This window comes from Ictalurus furcatus, chromosome 4 (assembly GCF_023375685.1).
Source record: "Ictalurus furcatus strain D&B chromosome 4, Billie_1.0, whole genome shotgun sequence".
Lineage (NCBI taxonomy): Eukaryota > Metazoa > Chordata > Actinopteri > Siluriformes > Ictaluridae > Ictalurus > Ictalurus furcatus.
In genome coordinates this window covers 6,302,501-6,323,119 of record NC_071258.1, presented here as the reverse complement: position 1 = coordinate 6,323,119, position 20,619 = coordinate 6,302,501, and the positions used below count along the sequence as shown (strand labels likewise).

General features: G+C 38.0%; 1 protein-coding gene across 2 annotated transcripts in view; it reads left to right on the top strand.

The window, feature by feature from the left end:
- Positions 1–20,619, top strand: part of b3gat1a (beta-1,3-glucuronyltransferase 1 (glucuronosyltransferase P) a) — a 118,546-nt gene that overhangs the window by 82,308 nt on the left and 15,619 nt on the right. For both annotated transcript variants that reach the window (XM_053622665.1, XM_053622666.1), the window contains 3 exons: positions 11,773–11,890; positions 12,866–13,008; positions 17,741–18,255. In XM_053622665.1, the coding sequence (XP_053478640.1) occupies positions 12,897–13,008; positions 17,741–18,255 (627 nt within the window). In that variant the 5' untranslated portion in view covers positions 11,773–11,890; positions 12,866–12,896. The remainder of the gene's footprint in view (positions 1–11,772; positions 11,891–12,865; positions 13,009–17,740; positions 18,256–20,619) is intronic.

Sequence of the window (20,619 nt, the reverse complement as noted above, 5' to 3'; positions counted from 1 at the left end):
TAATAGGTTAATTGCTGGTTTTTGAAAAACCACTCCATTACTTGGCACAAAGACAACATTAAAATCCTACAGTAGCCCAGTCTCTGCTTCCTGATTCATCTTTGCACCCACACAGAGTGTTGAACTTTCGCACATCACACACGCTGTCCCAATTTAGCAAATGACTATTTGATGAGAATCTCTTGTGTAATTCTCGAAAAACAAAAAGTTTGTGGTTGAAAAGTTTGGGATTTTTATTTTTGAAGCAACTTTATGAGCCCGGCTTTATGCATCTAGGGATTTCTGTTATGATCTTGAACTGAAGCTTTGTCTTATTTTGTATATGTGTGTGTGTGTCTTGCTCATTAGACTTGTGATATCGGAATTTGTGGGTTGCTGTGTCTTGTACTTGTGTGTGTGTGTGTGTGTGTCACTCTCACAGAGTCACTGTGTGAAGCCAAAGCATGAGCTGTAATGTAAATTTGCTCTGGTTACAATCAGCTTTGGCATTAATTTCTTTCCATGTTTGAAATTTATTCTTAACTGTGGTTCAGTATTCACCAGCAAGAGCTTCTATTGTCCAGCTCTACTAGAGCTTGAGAGGTGAGAGAACTGGACAGATTAAAGGATTAAAGTGCCGCTATATCGCTCTATTTAGGTATAGATGAAGCAAGGGCGAAATCACACTGCCAACATCTGCAGGTAGTTGAATGGCAAAGTCAACTCATAGTATTTGCTGATTAATGCAACACAGAAAAACTGCACTTATTAAAGGGGTCATATCATGATTTTTTAAAATGTTTTAAAATATTTTGTTCATTGGGTGTAGTAGAATAGGTTAACATGCTTTAACGCCTTGTACTTGCACAGGTTTAGGAAGCTGTCCTCTGTAAAATGTGCTGTGCACAAGCAAACATTTGGGTTGTACTACTCAGGAACAGCGTTATAAATAAACAGTAACCACTGATTCATAATTTCATGCGTTTTCGGAAGGCTAAACAAAGGGGTTTTGCTTTCGCACCAAAACACAGAGCGTCTCTACGACATGTCGCCAAACAATTCACTGACGCTTCGCCTTCTTTTTTCGTACCTGCTTTTGGGCGGGATTATGCTGATAGTGCACGCTGTGTCGTAGACACGTTAAGGAAATAATATCTGGACTTCGAATGATGTGTTTTGGGCAGGTCTGGAGCAGTGTTCTCTGTTAGATAAAATAAATCCATTTGGGGAGACTATGAGCCTTGTGATTTTGCAGATCTTATACATGTACAAACGGGTACATCACACACCCAAACAAAAGGAAAACATTAGAAATCATGACATGACTCCTTTAATAATTTGGGAGATGATTGAATCAAGAGTGTTTTCGCTCCGGCCTCGGTTACACTTCTACCAAAAGCTAATGCATGTAAATATATTTATCACTTTCTTGTATGAAATTCAATATGAATTTTTCAGTTAAAGCCCAGACTCCAAATTGCATCAACTGGAGTGTATAAATCTGTGTAACTGCTGGCAGTGAGCCTGCAGGAGTGGAGCCAAGTCCTATCCATAATAAGTAGTCTATTAATATTTGATTTTTTATTTTATTTTATTTTTTTGAAAGAAGAAGATGGACAAATCCATTCTTGGGCATTAATAGACCCTAAAATGAAATATACAGTTTTTAGTTATTAGTTCAGGCACTTGTGTTGGATAATGTTAAATGGTTAGGATATGAGAGAAATATTCTTTCAGAACAATGATATTTCTTTCATAAAGAAAATGAGTGAATGAATGAATGAAAAAATCTGCATGGATTTAAGTACTTGCACAGAATTGTCAGTCCATCCATCCATTTTTCATACCGCTTCTCCTACACAGGGTTGTGAGGGAGTCTGGAACCTCTCCCAGGGAACTCGGGGCGCACACATTCACACACTCCGGACAATTTGGAAATGGCAATCAGCCTATATCTCATGTCTTTGGACTGGGGGAAGAAACCAGAGTACCTGGAGGAAACCTCCGAATGCAAACTCTGTGTACACAGGACGGAGGCGGGATTCAAACCCACAACCCCGGAGATGAAGGAGCCGAAGGAGCTGCTGTTTGTTAGAGACTCTGGCTAGTGAACAAGTCGGCTCTTTGAGTCGGATCTTATAGGTGAACCCTGAGAGACTCGCTGATTTTTATTCGAGGCGAATAATGATATTTTGTTCATTAGAAGATAAAGTAAGTTTTTACGAAACTTCAGACATGGTTAAGCAAAGAAGGACAATCACTGGTCAAAACATTACAGACTTTAACTGGCTTAGAAAAAGAAATGGCAATGAACCGTTTGGGAGTCGACTCTCATTGAAATACTGATCCACATAAACCGACTCATTGAAAAGGGAGGGGAAATTGGCACTACACAGGAAACTAGTTACATGATCATTTCAACCACTTTCAATTAGCCAGAAGTAGAAAGGATTTAGTAAGACTGTAGTGACAATATGCATTTGTCTGGCATTCAGTTTAAGTAGGAAACATTGTAATGTATACATGTAAGTTGTGGAAACTTAGAAAGATGATAAAGGGGACGATTTAGAGCAAAAAGAAAGAAAACTTTATGTTTTTATTGACCAAAAGGCTTCAGTTTTAGTCAATAAGTCAGTTTTAGTCCCTATAATTCTTCAGATGAAAACTTTTCAGTTTTATTTGAATAAAGTACCAGTATGACGGAGCTGAAAATTAGTTACTAACGGTGCGGTGTGATGCGGAGGGCCATTAACATCTTGAAGTTGATGATTTTTCAAAATAATCTCTTTATTGAAGAATGACACATCGTACATTTTATCCATTCGTAGTTACGTTTAATATTCTGGAGTGTCCACAAAGCAAGTTAGTTACTGTTATTACCTTTGTAAGTTATAAATAAGTCATTCCCTCACCTGCCTCTCTTTTTCTCTCTCTTCTGAAGTCTATGACGCAGAAATACAGCTTGTCATGTTGCACAGCAACAACAAAGTGCAAAGTCCTCTATCCTGAAGACTTTCTCATTTTGTTGTCGAAATGATAACGTATTAGAATGAGTGTATTAATGTGAACCTGTGATTTGACTTGGAGTTAGAACTACTATCAGAGCTGCTGCTGTAGAAAATGAGTCAACATCTTCTGACCAATCAGGTACGAGAATTTAGCAGCGTTGTGGTATGGTATACTATACTACAACTATACTATGGTATGCTATTCTAAAAGAATAAGAGTTGGAGAGCTGCAGCTTCCCAGGTTCAGGGCTCGGCTGACCCGTTTAATTTTTCATCAGCACTGAGGCAGTGTGTTTGACTGAGACACGCCCCAAACCATCAGTCTTCATCACCTTCTGCTTACTCACCTTTTACAGAGAATGAAAAAGTCATTCGCTTTTAAATCAGAGCCAGGAAGACGCTCAGTGCAGTAGCCTGATTACATTATCAAACCATATAATTACACACAAATGTGTACCTGAGGCAGTACTGGCATTCAGTAGCGTACAATATCAGCGATGGTTAAACATGTTTCATCTCTTAATCCTCGGGTTCTGTTCACTGCTTAGCAATGGATGACTCACTGATGCAGGCCATTTATTTAGATTTCACAGCAATGTACTTGTAAAATTGTGACACAAGCATGATCTGACAGTGGAAAATCTTGAACTATCAATAAAAATCTAATTCTGTAAAAATAATAATAATAATATTTTTTACATTATGTATGCAATAGACTAAATACACAGAATGATTTAACTGACCGAATTACCGTAGCAGAGCTTGTTTTCCTTTTATATTACTGATTTACAGTACTGTGCAAAAGGCCTCCTATTTTTCGACACTCTTTTTTTTAGTACAAATTTTGTTATAGAGGTTTATTTTATGACTTTTGCATTATTGAGGCAGTACAAAACATTTTATATTTCCAAACATTACTTTTCCAAGCACAAATTAAATGCTACAGAAGAAGAGTTTGTACATCAGTAAAGAAAGAAACATATTATGTAACAGACCACTTTCTAGGGAAAAAAAAAACATAAAGCTGGGTTTTGCACGCAAATAAATTTGCGACAGTCAGAGTCTCCAGAACTGTAACAGATTCGCCAAGCCAATTTCCTTATAAAACTGCACCAATTGTAGTCCACTGATTTTTTTTTTTTTTTTTTTAAAGCAAAGGGTTGTCACACCATATAATGACTTTGTTTAGTGTATTGTGGTCTGCTATGTTTTTTGTAGAAATGTTTCATTTCATTATGTTCTAAGGCATCATTGCTTTACAGCATTTCTTTGCATGTACCGAAGACTATTGCGCAGTACTGTATATTATACACACTCTGTTCACCTTCATCTATCCATCCATCTATTTTCCATACTGCTTATCCTACACAGGGTCATGTGGAGCCTGAAGCCTATCTCAGGGTGTTTGTACAGCTGGCTCGTTTGGAGCATTTGTTTTGGAACCTGGCACGTTTTCTCCTTTGGTTTGGTCCGTTTACACGTATATGAACACGGCAATCGCGCTCGGATCTGCACCAAAACAATCGGACCGATATCGGCTTGAAACAGGGGGGTATCCAGGACCAATATAGTTGGACTGGAGTCAACATGCTCTGACTCCAAGGTCTCTACTGCGCAGAGTCTGGCTCCAATTTTGACCAGAGCTAAAATCAAAAATGGCGACTTTCCATTCGACCAAACAAAAAGGCTTTAAATGTGCACAGTGGTACGTTATGTTGTCCACTCATGTATACAGTCATTGGTCCTCCCAGAGTTAAACACAAACTAGTTATATTAACGTCTGGTTAATTAGTCCTTGTTTCTGCTCATTCCGTCAACTCATACGCTACTTCTGATTAAAAATGGGTCTTGATAAATACACTTTATGTGTAATGCATCACTGACTGAGCGAGACTGAACATGAAGCCATGACTCACTCGCTCCATTCATTCATTTTATACAATTATTGGTTAGGAATTTAATATTTATACATAATTTTAAACAGTTGTTTAGGAAAATATGTTGAATCTAACTCCAAGCAGGCATGTAGGTAAATTTCAAATTCACCCACAGCTTTCTGATGTTGTTTCTCCCCTTTTTTTCTGTAGACGTGTGATACAAAGTACAAAGAGGATTAGTCAGTCTGTACAGAATTCCGTGGAGTTTTTTTGTGATTTTTGCGGCTAAAAATGTTTCATTTTGCTGTGGCTTTTTGTGCTTTTTTTTTTTTTTTTGCAGAAAACTATTTGAATTGGCGAAACGACAATGGCATGGAATAGTTCTGCACGGTCTTTCGCAGTGACGTTTGTTAATAAATGAGACCTTTTAGCTGTACTCATGTTTGACGCACATAAATCGAAGAGGACTTTGGCTGAATGTGCCTTGTGATGATGTCACATGACCCACGTCACATAACCCAAATCTGTGGAATTTAAAAAAAAATTGCAAGCTCCTGCAAATATTATAGCGTTTGATTGATTTTGTGTTCATTTCTGCGATCACAAAAGCGCTAAATCCTGGAGGGACTGATTAGTAGAAAAAGTGAAAATATCTTGAATAGAGTTCATTTGATCTAGTATTTACTATTATAAGATTACAGTGAACTAGGTGTAAGATTTTTAAACCTTTACACATTCTTTACTAACATAAAGCTTGAAACGATCTCGTTCTATTTTCAAATAATTTTTTTATAATTTTAAGTATTTACTTCATGAAACAAGAACAATTATCTGCCAACAGAAAAAAAAAACAATTTGAAGCTTGAAATGAGTAAGATCACCAAAAAAAGGATGAATAATCTTATATAATCATTTCAATACATTTGCCCATATTCAATATATTGTCATGTGATACACAAGATACTATTTTTTTTTTTGCAGCATCCCCATATGTTATTATTTATATATATTTTTGCATCACCTCTATATTGAAAGACTTTTGTGTCTTATCCAAACATGATATTTTCCTAATGGTTTCGATTTCAGTGGATTTAATTTCCATCCATCCATCCATCTTCTATACCGCTTTATCCTTTTCAGGGTCACGGGGAAACCTGGAGCCAAACCCAGGGAGCATCGGGCACAAGGGGGGGTACACCCTGGACATGGTGCCAGTCCATCGCAGGGCACACAATCACACACACTCACACACCCATTCATACACTACGGACACTTTAGACACGCCAATCAGCCTACCATGCATGTCTTTGGACTGGGGGAGGAAACCGGAGTACCCGGAGGAAACCCCAGCAGCACGGGGAGAACATTGGATTTCATTTGAACTTTTTTAATTCATTCATTTTCCATTCAGTTTTTAAAGTGCACTTTTTTTCTACCTGCATAAAAGAGCCCAATGAAAACTCCCTAAGTTAAAATAAATAAATAAATACAAAAAGCCCTCCACGTGCTTGAGGACGCTGGGCAGTATCACCTTGTTACTCACAAGTCAAAAAGACAAGAACACAAACTCTTCCATATCCAAACTGGATTTTAATGTTCTTCGGAGAACTCGATCCGAGCACATGGAAATGACATAATATTCTCCAATTTGATAAAAGGTTAATAGACCTTTTATCTAATGGGTCATTATGACCTGAACAGAACGCACAGGTTATGATCTGTAGGATGGAAAATGGTGATGCTCCTGAATAAAAAATGAGAATGTGGTATTAAGCTGTCAGAAAGGGTTGGAGATTCTAATAAATAAAGTCAGTACATAGTCTGTAGAATGATTGTATTCCCTAATGCGGTTTCCTTTTGTCAGAAAATCGCTCACTGTCACACCACAGCGAAGAGCATCATCCACACATCTCTCTTTTTTTTGTGTCGATATGCAGTCATTCTCCAGAGATCAAATTGTTTTTTAACTTGTCCTGAATGTAATCACTCAATCAGTGTGTATATTGGGTCTGCTGAAACACAAACTGTCCTTGGTGAATATCAGTTTATTTACTTGTCCCCCTCCACTACCCCCTTCTCTGTGATGCATTCTCTGAGCAAGCTGCGTTTTGTGCATTCCATGTGAATCCTCTGGCAAAAAAAAAAAAAAAAAAACCCCTCTCTGCCTGGTTTGACCTGTTTGCTCTTTTCATTTTGATGTTTATGGTCTAAGGGGTCAGAGTGAATCGTGCTTAAAGCTTTTTCTCTCCAGTCTCCTGTAAGTAAAGCAGTGTGTGTGTGGAGAAGTACAGTAGTGAAGAAAAGACTGTAGTTACATTCATGATCACAGAGCAGGGTCTAATGATGATGGCTTATTAGGCAGTTATGAATGAAGTAGAAGAGGTCAAAGGACAGATAAATAGAAGTCGAGAGCTTCCTTCAGGAGTTTTTCCAAACGTACAGTAAAATTAGTCATATCCACCAATAGCAGCGGATAAGTGTACAATGTTAGCATGTCAAGCACCTGGATGAATGCTATAAAATACATTAAATAAAATGCATAATTCATATAAATTAATTAATTAATATAAATATACACTGATCAGCCATAACATCAAAACCACTGAGAGGTGACGTGAATAAAATGTATTATCTAGTTAGAGTGGCACCTGTTAAGGGGTGGGTTATATTAGGCAGCAAGTGAACAGTGAGTTACAGTCCACAGTTAAGTCTCACTAGACAATAAGAGTAAATTGCTGTTAAGACCCACCCACATGTGAGGTTTGTGCCAGAATGATGAACGTAAACTTGCAGAGTGTAAATGAAAATTTTGAAAGCGTAAACGAAACCTCTGGCAGCGCATTCAAAAACCATGATTAACAACGAACGCTGTTTATTTGAAGACCATGTTAAAGTTTTGTCACTGAGTTCACTGTTTTTCTTCTTTCTCACTGTATATTTTCAATATATAGAGAGTATATACAGTACTGTGCAAAAGTCAAACTTTTTTCAGAACAAACTATGTTATAGATTTTTATTTTATGACAGTCAGTACAAAAACATTTTAGATTTCCAAACATTAGTTTTCTATCACAGAATTAAATGCTACAAAAAAAGTTTTTTTTTTTGTTTTTTTTTTATGTCATTGAAGAAACCAGCATATTAAGTGGTAAGAGACACTTTTCATAATGATGATATTCAAAAACACAATGAAGGCTGCTGGGTGTTGCTGGAAAAATCAGAAGCAAGTGCAACAGTCAAAGTCTCCAGAAGAACCGTAGCTGGTTGAGCAAGATGCTCAATAAAACTTACAGCTCATTTCCTTATAAAACTGCACTAATTCTACCTGAGACTACTTTTTTTTAAGCAAAGGGTCATTACACTAAATACTGACTTTGTTTCATTTATTACTGTTTATTGCTGTTTATGGTATTTTTTTTTAAATGGAGAAACACTTAATTTAATCATTTTTGAAGGCATCTTTTCTCTACAGTCTCAGGCACATGTCTTTGCATGTGCCTGAGACTTTGGCACAATACTATATATATATATATATATATATATATATATATATATATATATATATATATATATATATATATTGTTTCACAATAATAAGGTGGCAAAGGTCTTGGGAGAGCTCTTTGCTTTTACCCATCATGAGATGTTTCTTGTGTGACACCTTGATAACGAAAAGCCATTATATAGACCATCAATTTACTAACCCAGCTGGTATTACTTTGCACAGATAGGGGGTATAATTACTTACGGATTTCAGCTGGTTCCTTGCCTTACCTTGCCTTGGAGAACTGCTTTTTCTTAGCATCTTCAATACTTTTTTTCCTTTGTCATTCCCCTTTATTACACATAACTTCATTTATGGACATTAATGTTTGGATTTCTTTATATATGTGGATTTCTTGAGTTAATACCAAAGTCTGGTGTGCAATACTTATTTCCCCCACTGTGTATATATATATATATATATATATATATATATATATATATATATATATATATATATATATATATATATATATATATATACCACACATTATAACTCATTTAATTAAAGATTCTACAATGGTTTATGGAATTTATTGTATTTTACAGTTAAAAAGTTTGGGTCCATGCCATGGAAAACTTGGACTTATTCGAAGCAGGTGGAAAACACTAAAATAACTTATGGGTACAATTTCCATGCATTTATCTCAAGATACTGATAGCATCCTCACTTGACAGGATGATTGCCTCCAGTATTAAGGCAAGAGGAAATGTAATCAAGCATGAGAAAAGAAATGACACAATTTCTTCTTTTTTTTTTATTCCATGGGATTTTTTTGGTACATGGATAGTGATGCTCATTTTTGTACATTGTCCTTTTTGTTAAACCAGCTTCAGGCATCTGAAATCAATACGTCACTTTTAGATTTCACCTTTGCTGACGTGCACAAATGAAGTGACAGGCACGTCAATAATGACCTTTTGTGGCTCCTCTCCTCGGGGAAGCTCCAGTCATTACTGAAACGTATTCAAAGTGCTGGCTAGACTTAAGAAATGAGCTGCTAAGTATACAAGAGGCTTTTCATTAAGCTCCCTCTTTGTTCTGCGACCCAAACATTAGCAAGCGCAACCGAATCAGCATGTTCAGTAGACACAGTGGAGATAAGAGATTATTATTTGAACACAGGTGCCTTGCTCGTCTTCGGCATAATAAAGAATCAGAGTGTCGCCGTGTCACGAACACGGCAGAGTCGTCGCTGTTCAATTTGCAGCTTGTGCGTTGAACTTCTCTTGTCGTGCACCAGTAATCTCTGTGACAACTGGTTAGCCACCAGTTAGATGATGATTTGTTCACGGCTGGTTAGCTCTGCCTGTTATCCGGACCATCTCAGACATTGATTGTTGAGGTCTATAACTCAGCCTGTGATGTTTAGCATTCTCCTCCATGTGCTTTTGCTGATGATACATGCATTACCCGTTCAGGGAAGGAGGAAATTGACAGATAATTGAACTCCACCCCCTCCACTCCACCTGCACATTTATTTCTCTAGCACACACTCAGAGTATTGCCGCAGGCATCTGGACATCACCTGTGTGATTGCTTGGTTGTAACATCAGCGATGACGAGACCAGACCTGCCTGAACAAATGTCTATCAGAAAACTCATGATGTCTTCACATGCTCGTCAGATGCACCTCCATTTTTTATTTTTTATTTTTTTTTACATTACTATTGTAAATATTGACAAAATTCTCTCTCTTAAAAGAACTAACACGTCAAACTCCCTCAGGGTACAGTGCCTCCACATAAAAGCCTCCATTAAATAGACAAGCCAGCAATAATTAATAATGCAATAGATGTAACACCACTGCTCACCAATCGACCACTGAGTGTCATTTCGTCTACCATAATGAAAGGGTAAAGGTCAGTAACATGCTTCTGAAGCTCCAGCTTGTAATTATGATTTGATCACACGCTCATTAATAAATGAATATCAAAATATCTTCTCATTTGTTTTCTGCCATTGACACAAATGAACACATTTTCCCTTTAATGATGAAATGTATTCACAATTGTCTGGACCCAAGAAATGCATTTTATAATTTTGAAATGAAAGCATTTCTCTCTGATGCATGGCATCAATCTTATTATTATTATCACTATTAAACCATGGTATTTATATTGATTTATATTTCCAATCTGTCAGCTCCTGTTGCTCTTCACATAAACCAAATGTGGGGGAGTGTGAATCAACATTTAAACAATAGCACACACACACACACACACACACACATGCCTTCATCATATATGCGTTTCAGTTCTAAATGTTTTGGAACAATGTCATTCATCATTGTTTACAAGAAACATGGCCCAATAGACTGTCGCTCTTTTAAAGTCGGACTCTTTTGCTGTATCCCAATTCGCCTGCTTATACTACGCACTAAAAGTATGTACTCTTTTTGTGTGTAGCAAAAGAGTATGCACGTACTGGGACATACTAACACGTCACGTAACGGAAGAAAATGTTGTAGCCTAGTTACACGCACTCTCACTATAAACAAACTCCTCTTTGCCTTTCAGCTTTTCTTCTTTCATTATTTGTTATCTAATTTGTACTATATAATTGAATTTACCATTCCCTTGATTTCTTTTTCCACATTTCATTTCCACCTCTTGTAATTAAATACTGAAGACGCATCACCGACGTTACACTCGTCCGCCAGGTTGAATTCGGCGAAGCAAACCGTTACGCAAGGAGATGTGGGCAATATCAGCTGAAAAAGTGTCCACGGAACCACATTTCGAAAATCTGCCGGAAATACTGTAGTAGAGCATCCGGGTACCTTTGGGATACTCATTTCAACATACTATGATTTTGGGCATGCTAATTCTAATTTCTGATACTATTTAGGACGGACAGTAGGTGAATTGGGACCATCAGTTGTGTTTCTGAGGAAGTGGGAGGGATGAATATTATAAATATTGTATCTGAATCGATCCTATTAGAAAGTTAAATTAAGAAGATCATGTGATGTCATACATATGTGAAGTGTCATAGTATCAAATGATGTAATATATATGTGAAAAATGTCATAGTATTGTATATATGTGTGGTTGGAATTTGGTTGAATTCAGTTCTGTATTGTAATAGCAAAATTGTAAGAAATGGTATAAATGCTAACCTGATCCCTAACCTTAACTTTTGCAACTCAAGTTATGAGATTTTTTACTTTGTTGAGGTTTTTTTTACTTTCTTTAATGTAGTAAATATTCCCAGATGAAACGTTTTAATAAGATCTATACTATTAGTATTTTCTTAAAAGTCTAATTACTCAAACTCTTTAACTTTTCCATGTAGAATATTTGTTTAGCATACTGTATCTGTTGATTAAATTATTTTGTTATATTGTGTGTGTGTATTGTAGGTTCTGTTCTTTGCTGTATAAGATGACCTGGGCGGTGATGGCCTGGTGCGAAATCTCTAACAAGCGGCTTTTGGAGCTGCACGTCCAACACACATCTGTCCATCGCTTATAACCACGGGTAAGAGAGGATACCCAATATAAACACACACACACACACACACACACACATACACGTACATTCACCAATTCAGTTTACTTCATCATGCAGTCAGTCAGTTTATGGTCGGTTATAAATCTAGTGCTGATGTCAAAGAGGCCAAAATGACACTTTTCATTATTAGGATATGTCACATGTCATGTTCATGTTCAGGTATTATAGTCTTTACCGTACAGTTAATTCTCAATCCTTATTTGTAATAATGTAATAATAAACAGATTTAAATCGTTAATCGCTTTAAAACATTATTTAACAAAGGACATTTCGGAAGGAGTCTCCAGCACTTTGTAACAGTCCGAGGTAGAGGTGTAACATTACGTCTTGTACCACGTTTATGTTTTGCACTTTTAACAAGTTACATTTTAGTATTATTAACTTCAAGAGGAAGTGAGTGCCCGAGTGTTTATAGCTGCTATAACATAAGCGATAATATGAACGAACTTGTTTTGCGGACGTTCCACAACATTAAAAGTAACTATAAAGGGATAAAATGCATGACACGATATTCTTCAATGAACGGACAATTGGAATCATTGGCAAATTGCTGCAGTATATGGGAAATAAAACACTTCAGAACATGCTCTTTTTTGTAAAATAATATACTTCAGGGTGTCATGTCAGGCCACATCACACCCCACCATAGTTGATTATTTTCCTAAATCTGCACAAACTGTAGTGTTTTAGTCCTTACGTAATAGTGAGTCACATGCAAAGCATTCAACACCAAAAGTTGGCTCTGATAATCATTTGCTTGTAGAACCCCGCAGTTAACCAAAAGGAAGCTTCAACCTCCACTTATCTTAATAGCACACATACAAATAGAGTGCTAATGTGCAGGAGCACTAAACAGGATAGACATGTACAACCACAATCAGCCTATTTTAGTAGGCCCACATTCTCTTTTTCACACTGATGCACTTTACCATCCTCATGCAGGTAATGACCAGGCACAGAATCAACCCTGGAGATGCCGAAGAGAAGAGACATTCTTGCCATCGTGTTAATCGTGTTACCTTGGACTCTGCTCATCACTGTGTGGCACCAGAGTGCCATCGCCCCCCTGCTCGCTATCCGCAAGGGTAATCAGACCTCTTTGTGTTTCAAAATTACATATTCACATCATGTCACGTCAACAAACAAAATGTTTCATTGGATGTTTTCTTCCTATAGTTGGTACATAAATCACACACTATTAGTAAACTGTTGCTGCAGTCACACGCTCAATAGATGGTCTTCAGTTTTCCACTCGGCTTTTGTGCACCGCTAGTGCCGGCTACTGTAGTTAGCTATTACAATCTCCAGTGTTGTGGCATAATCTCAATATTTGAAACGATTTCATTTACCAACAAACATCACTGAGAAAGACCGTGCAGAACAATTTCGTGCAATTGCAAATTTGCCAATTTATGCAGTTTTTTGAAGAAAAAAAAAAAAAAACACAAAAAACTCTTGCAAATGTAGAGAAAAAATAGCCACAGCAAAATCAAGCATTTTTGGCTGTAACAATCACAAAACTGAACTATGTACCATCGACTGACGATGTCCCTTCATGTTTCTAATGAAACAGTAACGAATGGTTAATAATATTGTATATTCAAAAGTTGTTTTTTTAATCTACAACATAATATTTTTTTAAGTACATGATTTTGACCTGCTGTAAGTCTGTTTGTTTATATTCAAGCAAAATTTTCCAAAGATATAGAGTAAAACATTTAGTTTCTATACAACACCAATTCCGAAAAAGTTGGGACAGTATGGAAAATGAAAAAAAACAAAACAAAACAAAACAAAAAAAACCTAACAAAAAGAGTCCTTTGAAAATTCAGTTCATCCTGTACTATATTGAAAACACATTATTAACACATTATTTCATGTTTTACTTTGTGAATTTAATTCATTTTTGAAAATATTCACTCGTTTCAAATCTGATGACTGCAACACACTCCAAAAAAGTTGGGGCAGTCAATTGTTTACCATGGTGTAACATCACCTTTTCTTTTAATAACACTTATTAAGCGTTTGGGCGCTGAAAACACCAATTCAATTTAATTCAGTTTTATTTGTATAGCGATTTTAACAATGGACATTGTCCCAAAGTAGCTTTACAGAAATATATAAATTAAGGATATAGATTTTAAATGTATGAATTTATCCCTAATGAGCAAGCCAGAGGGGACTGTGAAAAGGAAAAACTCCCTGAGACGATATGAAGAAGAAACCTCGAGAGGAACCAGACTCAAAAGGGAACCCGTCCTCATCTGGGTAACAACAGATGCAATGTGCAATTATAAATAAATCCCTTCTATAAATGTGCTAATATTACACGGTCAAATAGTGCAGTTGTGTAACCAGGAAAATTAATTACAGTTTTTACATGAAGTCTGTTTTGTTGAACTTATCCACTGTTCACTGATGGAGACTTGAGGGCAAAACTGTTTGTGGCAATTGCAGTCCTAAAGCTATCATACTGTTCATATGAACTGAGCACCCGCACTCTCTGCTTACGCAATCATGCGTTTGTAATCCGGGCAGAATGTGGTTTGGCGTTGTCCTGCTCTGGATGGCAGCATATGTTGCTCCAAAATGTGTACATATCTTTCTGCATTAATGCTGCCCTCACAGATGTGTATACCATGACAGACGCTGGCTTTTGAACCTGACGCTGATAACAGCTTGGATGGTCCTTTTCCTCTTTGGCTCAGAGAACACAATGGCTGCTTTGGCCAAAAACTATTTGAAATGTTAACTTGTCAGACCACAAAACACGATTCCACTGTGCTACTGTCCATCTCAGATGAGACCGCGCCCAGAGAAGTTTGTGGTGCTTCTGGACAGTGTTGATGTATGTCTGCTTTGCATAGTAAAACCTTAACCTGCATCTGTGGATGTAGCGGCGAATGGTGTTGACTGAAATAGGTTTACCAAAGTATTCCTGAGCCCATGTCAGGATATCCATTACAGACTCATGACGGTTTTTAAGACAGTGACGTCTGAAGGATCGGAGATCACGCGCATTCAGAAGTGGTTTTCGGCCTTGCTTTTACGCACCGAGATTCGACCGGATTCCTTGAATCTTAATTATATTGTGCGCTGTAGAAGGTGAAATGCCCAAAATCCTACCGATTTGTCTTTGGGGAATGTTGTTCTCAAAGTGTTAAATTATTCACTGACACATCTGTTGGCAGATTGATGAGCCTCAACCCATCCTTGCTCTTGAAGGACTAGGCCTTTTTTGGAGGCTCCTTATATACTATGATTAGACGATTGCCTCACCTGTTTCACATCACCTCATTTCAACTTGTCACATTGCTATTAGTCCTAAATTGCCCCTGTCCCAACTTTTTTGGAACATATTGCATGCATCAGTTTCAAAATGAGCGTTTACCTTCAAAAAACTAAGCAGTTGATTAGGTGAAACATCAAATACCGCATCTTTATATGTTTTTTTTTGTTTAAATACAAGTCAAAGTACATTTAAAAATCACTCCACTTTGTTTGCATTAGCATTTTCCATACTGTCCCAACTTTTCAGCATTGGGGTTGTAAACTGTAATAACCCAGTGCTGTTGTTGTTTTGAAAGAGAGTTTATCAGAGATTACATTCTCATATATATAAATATTCATGCAGCTGCAATTTCATCACAACATTTTCTCTGTTACTATATCTAAGGAAATTCTTTCTTTCAGTCTCAATAAAACTCGCCCTATTTTTGCCCTATCACAGCCTGTATTGTGAAACCCCTGACAACAACATCCCCCCACCCCCCACCCCCCACACCTGGTTGCACCTGACTGAAATCTAAACTTGTTCAGACCAAAAGTCATCAGGCTAATCTGTTTAGCAGCTAAACTCTAGTAGCCAAAGTACTCTGATCCATTTTAATCTCTTGAGTTATCAGAGCCAGTTATCAGATTTCTGGCTCAGGTCTCGGGTCAGCTCTCTTGCTGTCCATACCGATTTGTCATTGTGTCCTACATTTCAAACAGAAGCAGTGCTTACACTCAGACATTCTGCACCCACTATAGTCTTCTGAATAATTCCATAATGATCCCATAATTCTGACGAACATCACACCACTTAAGCCTATTTCACACTGCACCGACAGACACTGACCAACAGTAACATACAGTACATGTTTGTCTGGTTTTGTCAGATCTGTGTGTTAACCATGTCTCTTTGCGATGGTTGGTGTTTGCCGTTCATGGAACGTCTGAGCGGTGTGGAATGATTTTCCAAGAAACTCTGACATAATCTGACATGGGTACAAACCATTGCCATGACGGTGAGGCAATCGTCCCTGAAAGCTCCATAGAAACGAAAGTCTGTCCGCTAGGTGCTAGACGTGCTAAATCAATGTTAGGAGTAAAATGGCAGATTTCTGGACGAATCAGAAAGAAGAGGATAAATGATGTATTGATGTACTTTTTTAAAAAATAAAATAGTTTCTTTTGTCCCCTGATAAGGATCATTTGCTCTTTTTGTTTTAATCAGGATCGTCCGCTAACCGTATGCCAAATTCCGTACTCTGTTTCGTGAAGTAAGAAGCAAAATCACAACAAACGTTTATAACTTACATTTGCGTCAAAATATTATACATAATGAATGATCTAATAAAGGTCTCAGCTTACCACATAGAATTCCTTAAGATGTCTTACTCGGAATTGTTGAAACTGCTTGGGGGCAAGCCGAGCAACATTTTGAAAGCTCTGCACATCTTCTGTCTGCAGTTCTCTGCGTAAATTTCAGAAAGCTGTCCTGCCTCTCATGTCGCAACGACCAAGGCTTTACCCACAACCTCGCTCAATTCACTCTTCATCTTTTCAGGTGAAGAACGATATGTAAAAACCTTAGTAATAGTAAAAGGTTGAATGTGGTAAAAGGATCATCCATTTTTAATCCAGTCTGTTGGTGTGTGTTGGGGTAGTGTGATCATGATGGTTGTGTTTCCTAACATTCTAAATCCAGCGACCAACTTTTACACGTCGGTGATCGTCAGCGTCGGTCTGCGTCTGTCTGTGCAGGGTGAACTAGGCTTTACGCACGTTAAGTACATGTCATATAACTCGGATGACAACACAGCATGACGTCACTCTTCTAAAAAACACTATTCTGAACGCATCTCGATGGACGACGATGACAAACCTGTTAACTCAGTGTGTGTGTGAGGAGTAGAACGCGTGACAGGTGTCAGCTTCAAGGAGATTTTCATGCTGAAAACAACAGGTGTCAGAGCGTTTCATTTCTCTACTCAATGTCTTGTTTGTTTTATTAATGGTACTTCTAAAAACTTCTTACAAACATCAACGTGCACATCATTTGGGTTAGATTTGCTACCAAATGAATTACATACTTACATTTAACCTCTATGTTATTTTCATTGAATATGTTTAATGTATTGTCTAAGTACTTAAAAAGACAGATTTCATTATACAATTATAGACTGAGAGTGTAAATCATTATATTTGTAATTGTGAGCACATCATTATTTTTGCTCAAGTATTTGTCATTTTTTCCAAATGGTCCAGCTCTACTCCTGAGATTGGACAGTTCTTTCCAAAAGCTTTAAAGGTGAAAATGTGAGGATTTGCAGCAGGTCTGAGTTTGAGGGTGTTGCCCTCTTACATTGCCTACTTTCACTCTTTCCAGCTTGTCACCATCTAGTTAAAGAGATCTTTATCATACCCGAGCGGCTAATGGTCCAACGGCACCGCCTGTCAGGTACTCCTCTTGGGCTCTTGGCATGTGTCAGACATAGTGAGAGCAGCTCCGGGGCGTTCTAATGCCTGAATTCTCTTTCTCTGTCCCTGTAGATGATGGAACCGGTGAAGGCAGACGCGACGCAGGAAGCCAAACAAGCGACTCGAAGGAGTTCTGCTCCTCTGATAAGGACATAGTGGAGGTGGTACGCACCGAGTACGTGTACACACGGCCGCCTCCGTGGTCCGACGCCCTGCCTACCATCCACGTCATCACGCCAACCTACAGCCGGCCAGTGCAGAAGGCTGAGCTCACTCGGCTCGCCAACACCTTCCTGCATGTCCCCAACCTGCACTGGATCCTGGTGGAGGATGCACAGAGGAGGACGCCGCTGGTCACACGTCTGCTGAGGGAGACTGGACTTAACTACACGCACCTGAACGTCGAGACGCCTCGTAACTACAAGCTGCGAGGGGATGCACGGGATCCCAGGATCCCACGGGGAACCATGCAGCGGAACCTGGCTCTCCGGTGGCTACGGGAGACCTTTAGCCCCAACAGCACTCAGTCAGGCATCGTCTACTTCGCTGATGATGATAACACCTACAGCCTGGAGCTATTTGAAGAGGTAAGTAGAGAAATGCAACCTGTTATGCTATTTTAAGCAAGTATATATATATATATATATATATATATATATATATATATATATATATATATATATATAAACAATTATTGGCACAAAAAAATCAAGTGTTTTTGGCCGCAACAATCCCATGTCATTATCATTTGGTAAGTTAATGATCGGTCTGCTCCAGATTTTGAACGAACTTGGTCACATGTCAATCGGAGGCTACTAAAGCGAATCATGTTGTATCATATTGTATCGTATCAGATTATCAATGGTATCGTGAAATATCGTATCAGCCTTACGAATTGAAATCTAGGTAGTGACCTACAGTTACATGGTTAGGAAATTTGCAGCAGTTGGATTGTTTCATTTCAAAACAAATGAGTAGCAATGAAAACTGTAGGGATTTTTCTGGAATGATGGACAGCAGCTGAGATGGTTGATGACTGCCCTAATATGAGCAGCTTGCTGAGTCACCTACGTATCTGCCTGGCAAAGAAGAATAAGAAACTGATGTATAATCTGTTTGCTGCAGGCTTGACTGCACTATTACAACATTTCATACAGGGACTAGATGTATATTGAAGCATTAGCATACAGTCTCAACACAACAACATGAAGGAGAAATAACGTTCACTGTTTATTATACACTAGCGCTAATTCATATCAAGACATAAAAAAAGACATGAAGTTCTCAACTTCCAGAAGGAAAAATCTAAATCTGCATGTGGATAATTTCCACCTTGACAGCAGGACTGTATTGATCAAATAATAGGAGAGCCATGGGTGAAGAATGGGCTTTTGTTTGTAGATGGAGATTGAGTGAAAGGCTCTCCATGACATATTGATGGCACTGTCATTACCTTTGTCTTGGGATCACCCGTAATGCTCAGACAGAGTCAGACATCTCCTGTCACTTCAGAGCCTCTTACTGTATAAGCTCTTTGAGACTTCTTGTCTTCTTTTTCTTGTCTCACTTACTGATCATTACAGGCTTTACAGTCTAGCCCGGTTCTTCAGCTGACGTTAAATGCCACTTTCTCATCGCATGTGCCTGCTAAAAGCCTTTAGCTAATGAGAGAGCGAGAGAGACGATCCACACAGTCCTGTGCTCACTGTGTAAACAGAAATAGCTGCAAGAAAATGGCTGCACCGGTTTAAAATATCTCACAGATATCACACATACATACAGTATGTACTAAAAGAAGGATTGATTCCCACAAGGAAGCACCTCCTACTGAAATGGAATATTTGCTTCAGTTCCTTGCAGTTATGTTACAGTTCACATTTCCGATTGGTCAGAATGCAGATGCCAAAAATTGTTGCACACCTATATTTAACAAAGATTTTTTTTTTTTAAATAAACCTGTGTTGTGTTTGCAATTGTTTGATATCCATGAGAGCAGAGTATTTTTGTGATTATTTTGAACAAAAGATCAAAAGGTTAAACAATAAAGACAATTTTTCACAGCCTTCTTTGTCATATTTACCAAGGGTGCCAATATTAGTGGAGGGAACTGTACGTAAATAATAGAAATGTCGACAAATTGCTGTAGAGGAATAAAACACTTCTGGATGTGCAGTTATTAATGATCAAAATTAGTAATTGCAGAAAGTATTCCATATCTTGCATACAGAATGTTCGTTTGAAATATGGCCTCACTAATTGGTTGGACTAAGCTCGGTATTACAAATAGCACTAGACCGTAATAATAGAGGACAGGTGCAATTTTTTGGTTCAAAAGTCAAATTATTCAAAAGCCATGTTCCCATCCATGTATTTTATGCAAATTTTGGTATATCGCATAAAAAACACTGGATGGAAACACCTGATGCAAGTGAAATCTTGGCAGTGGTGGCTTGGCGGTTAAGGCTCTGGGTTACTGATCAGAAGGTTCAAGCCCCAGCGCTGCCAGGCTGCCACTGTTGGGCCCTTGAGCGAGGCCCTTAACCCTCTCTGCTCCAGGGGCGCTGCATCATGGCTGACCCTGTGCTCTGGGGTATGCGAAGAAAAGAATTTCACTGTGCTGTAATGTATATGTGATTAATAAAGACTCATTATCATTATTAAATCTCCAAAATGTGCATAAAAAATGTATGCACTCAATTGAGGTGGATCATTATTTTATCCAATAAGAAGACGAGCATAAACTACGATGGAAACACATTTACTGAATAAATTCCTCGATGTGCATCAAAAAAGTCATGTGACTTTGCCTCAACAAATCATGTGATTGGATAATTGGCTGATGTGATAGGATATTCAGTGCATGTGGCCAACTTATACAGCGCAATGGTAATGCATTATTCTGTCGGAACTGGGGCGGGGTGGGTTGGCATAACTGGACTAACCAGCGGATG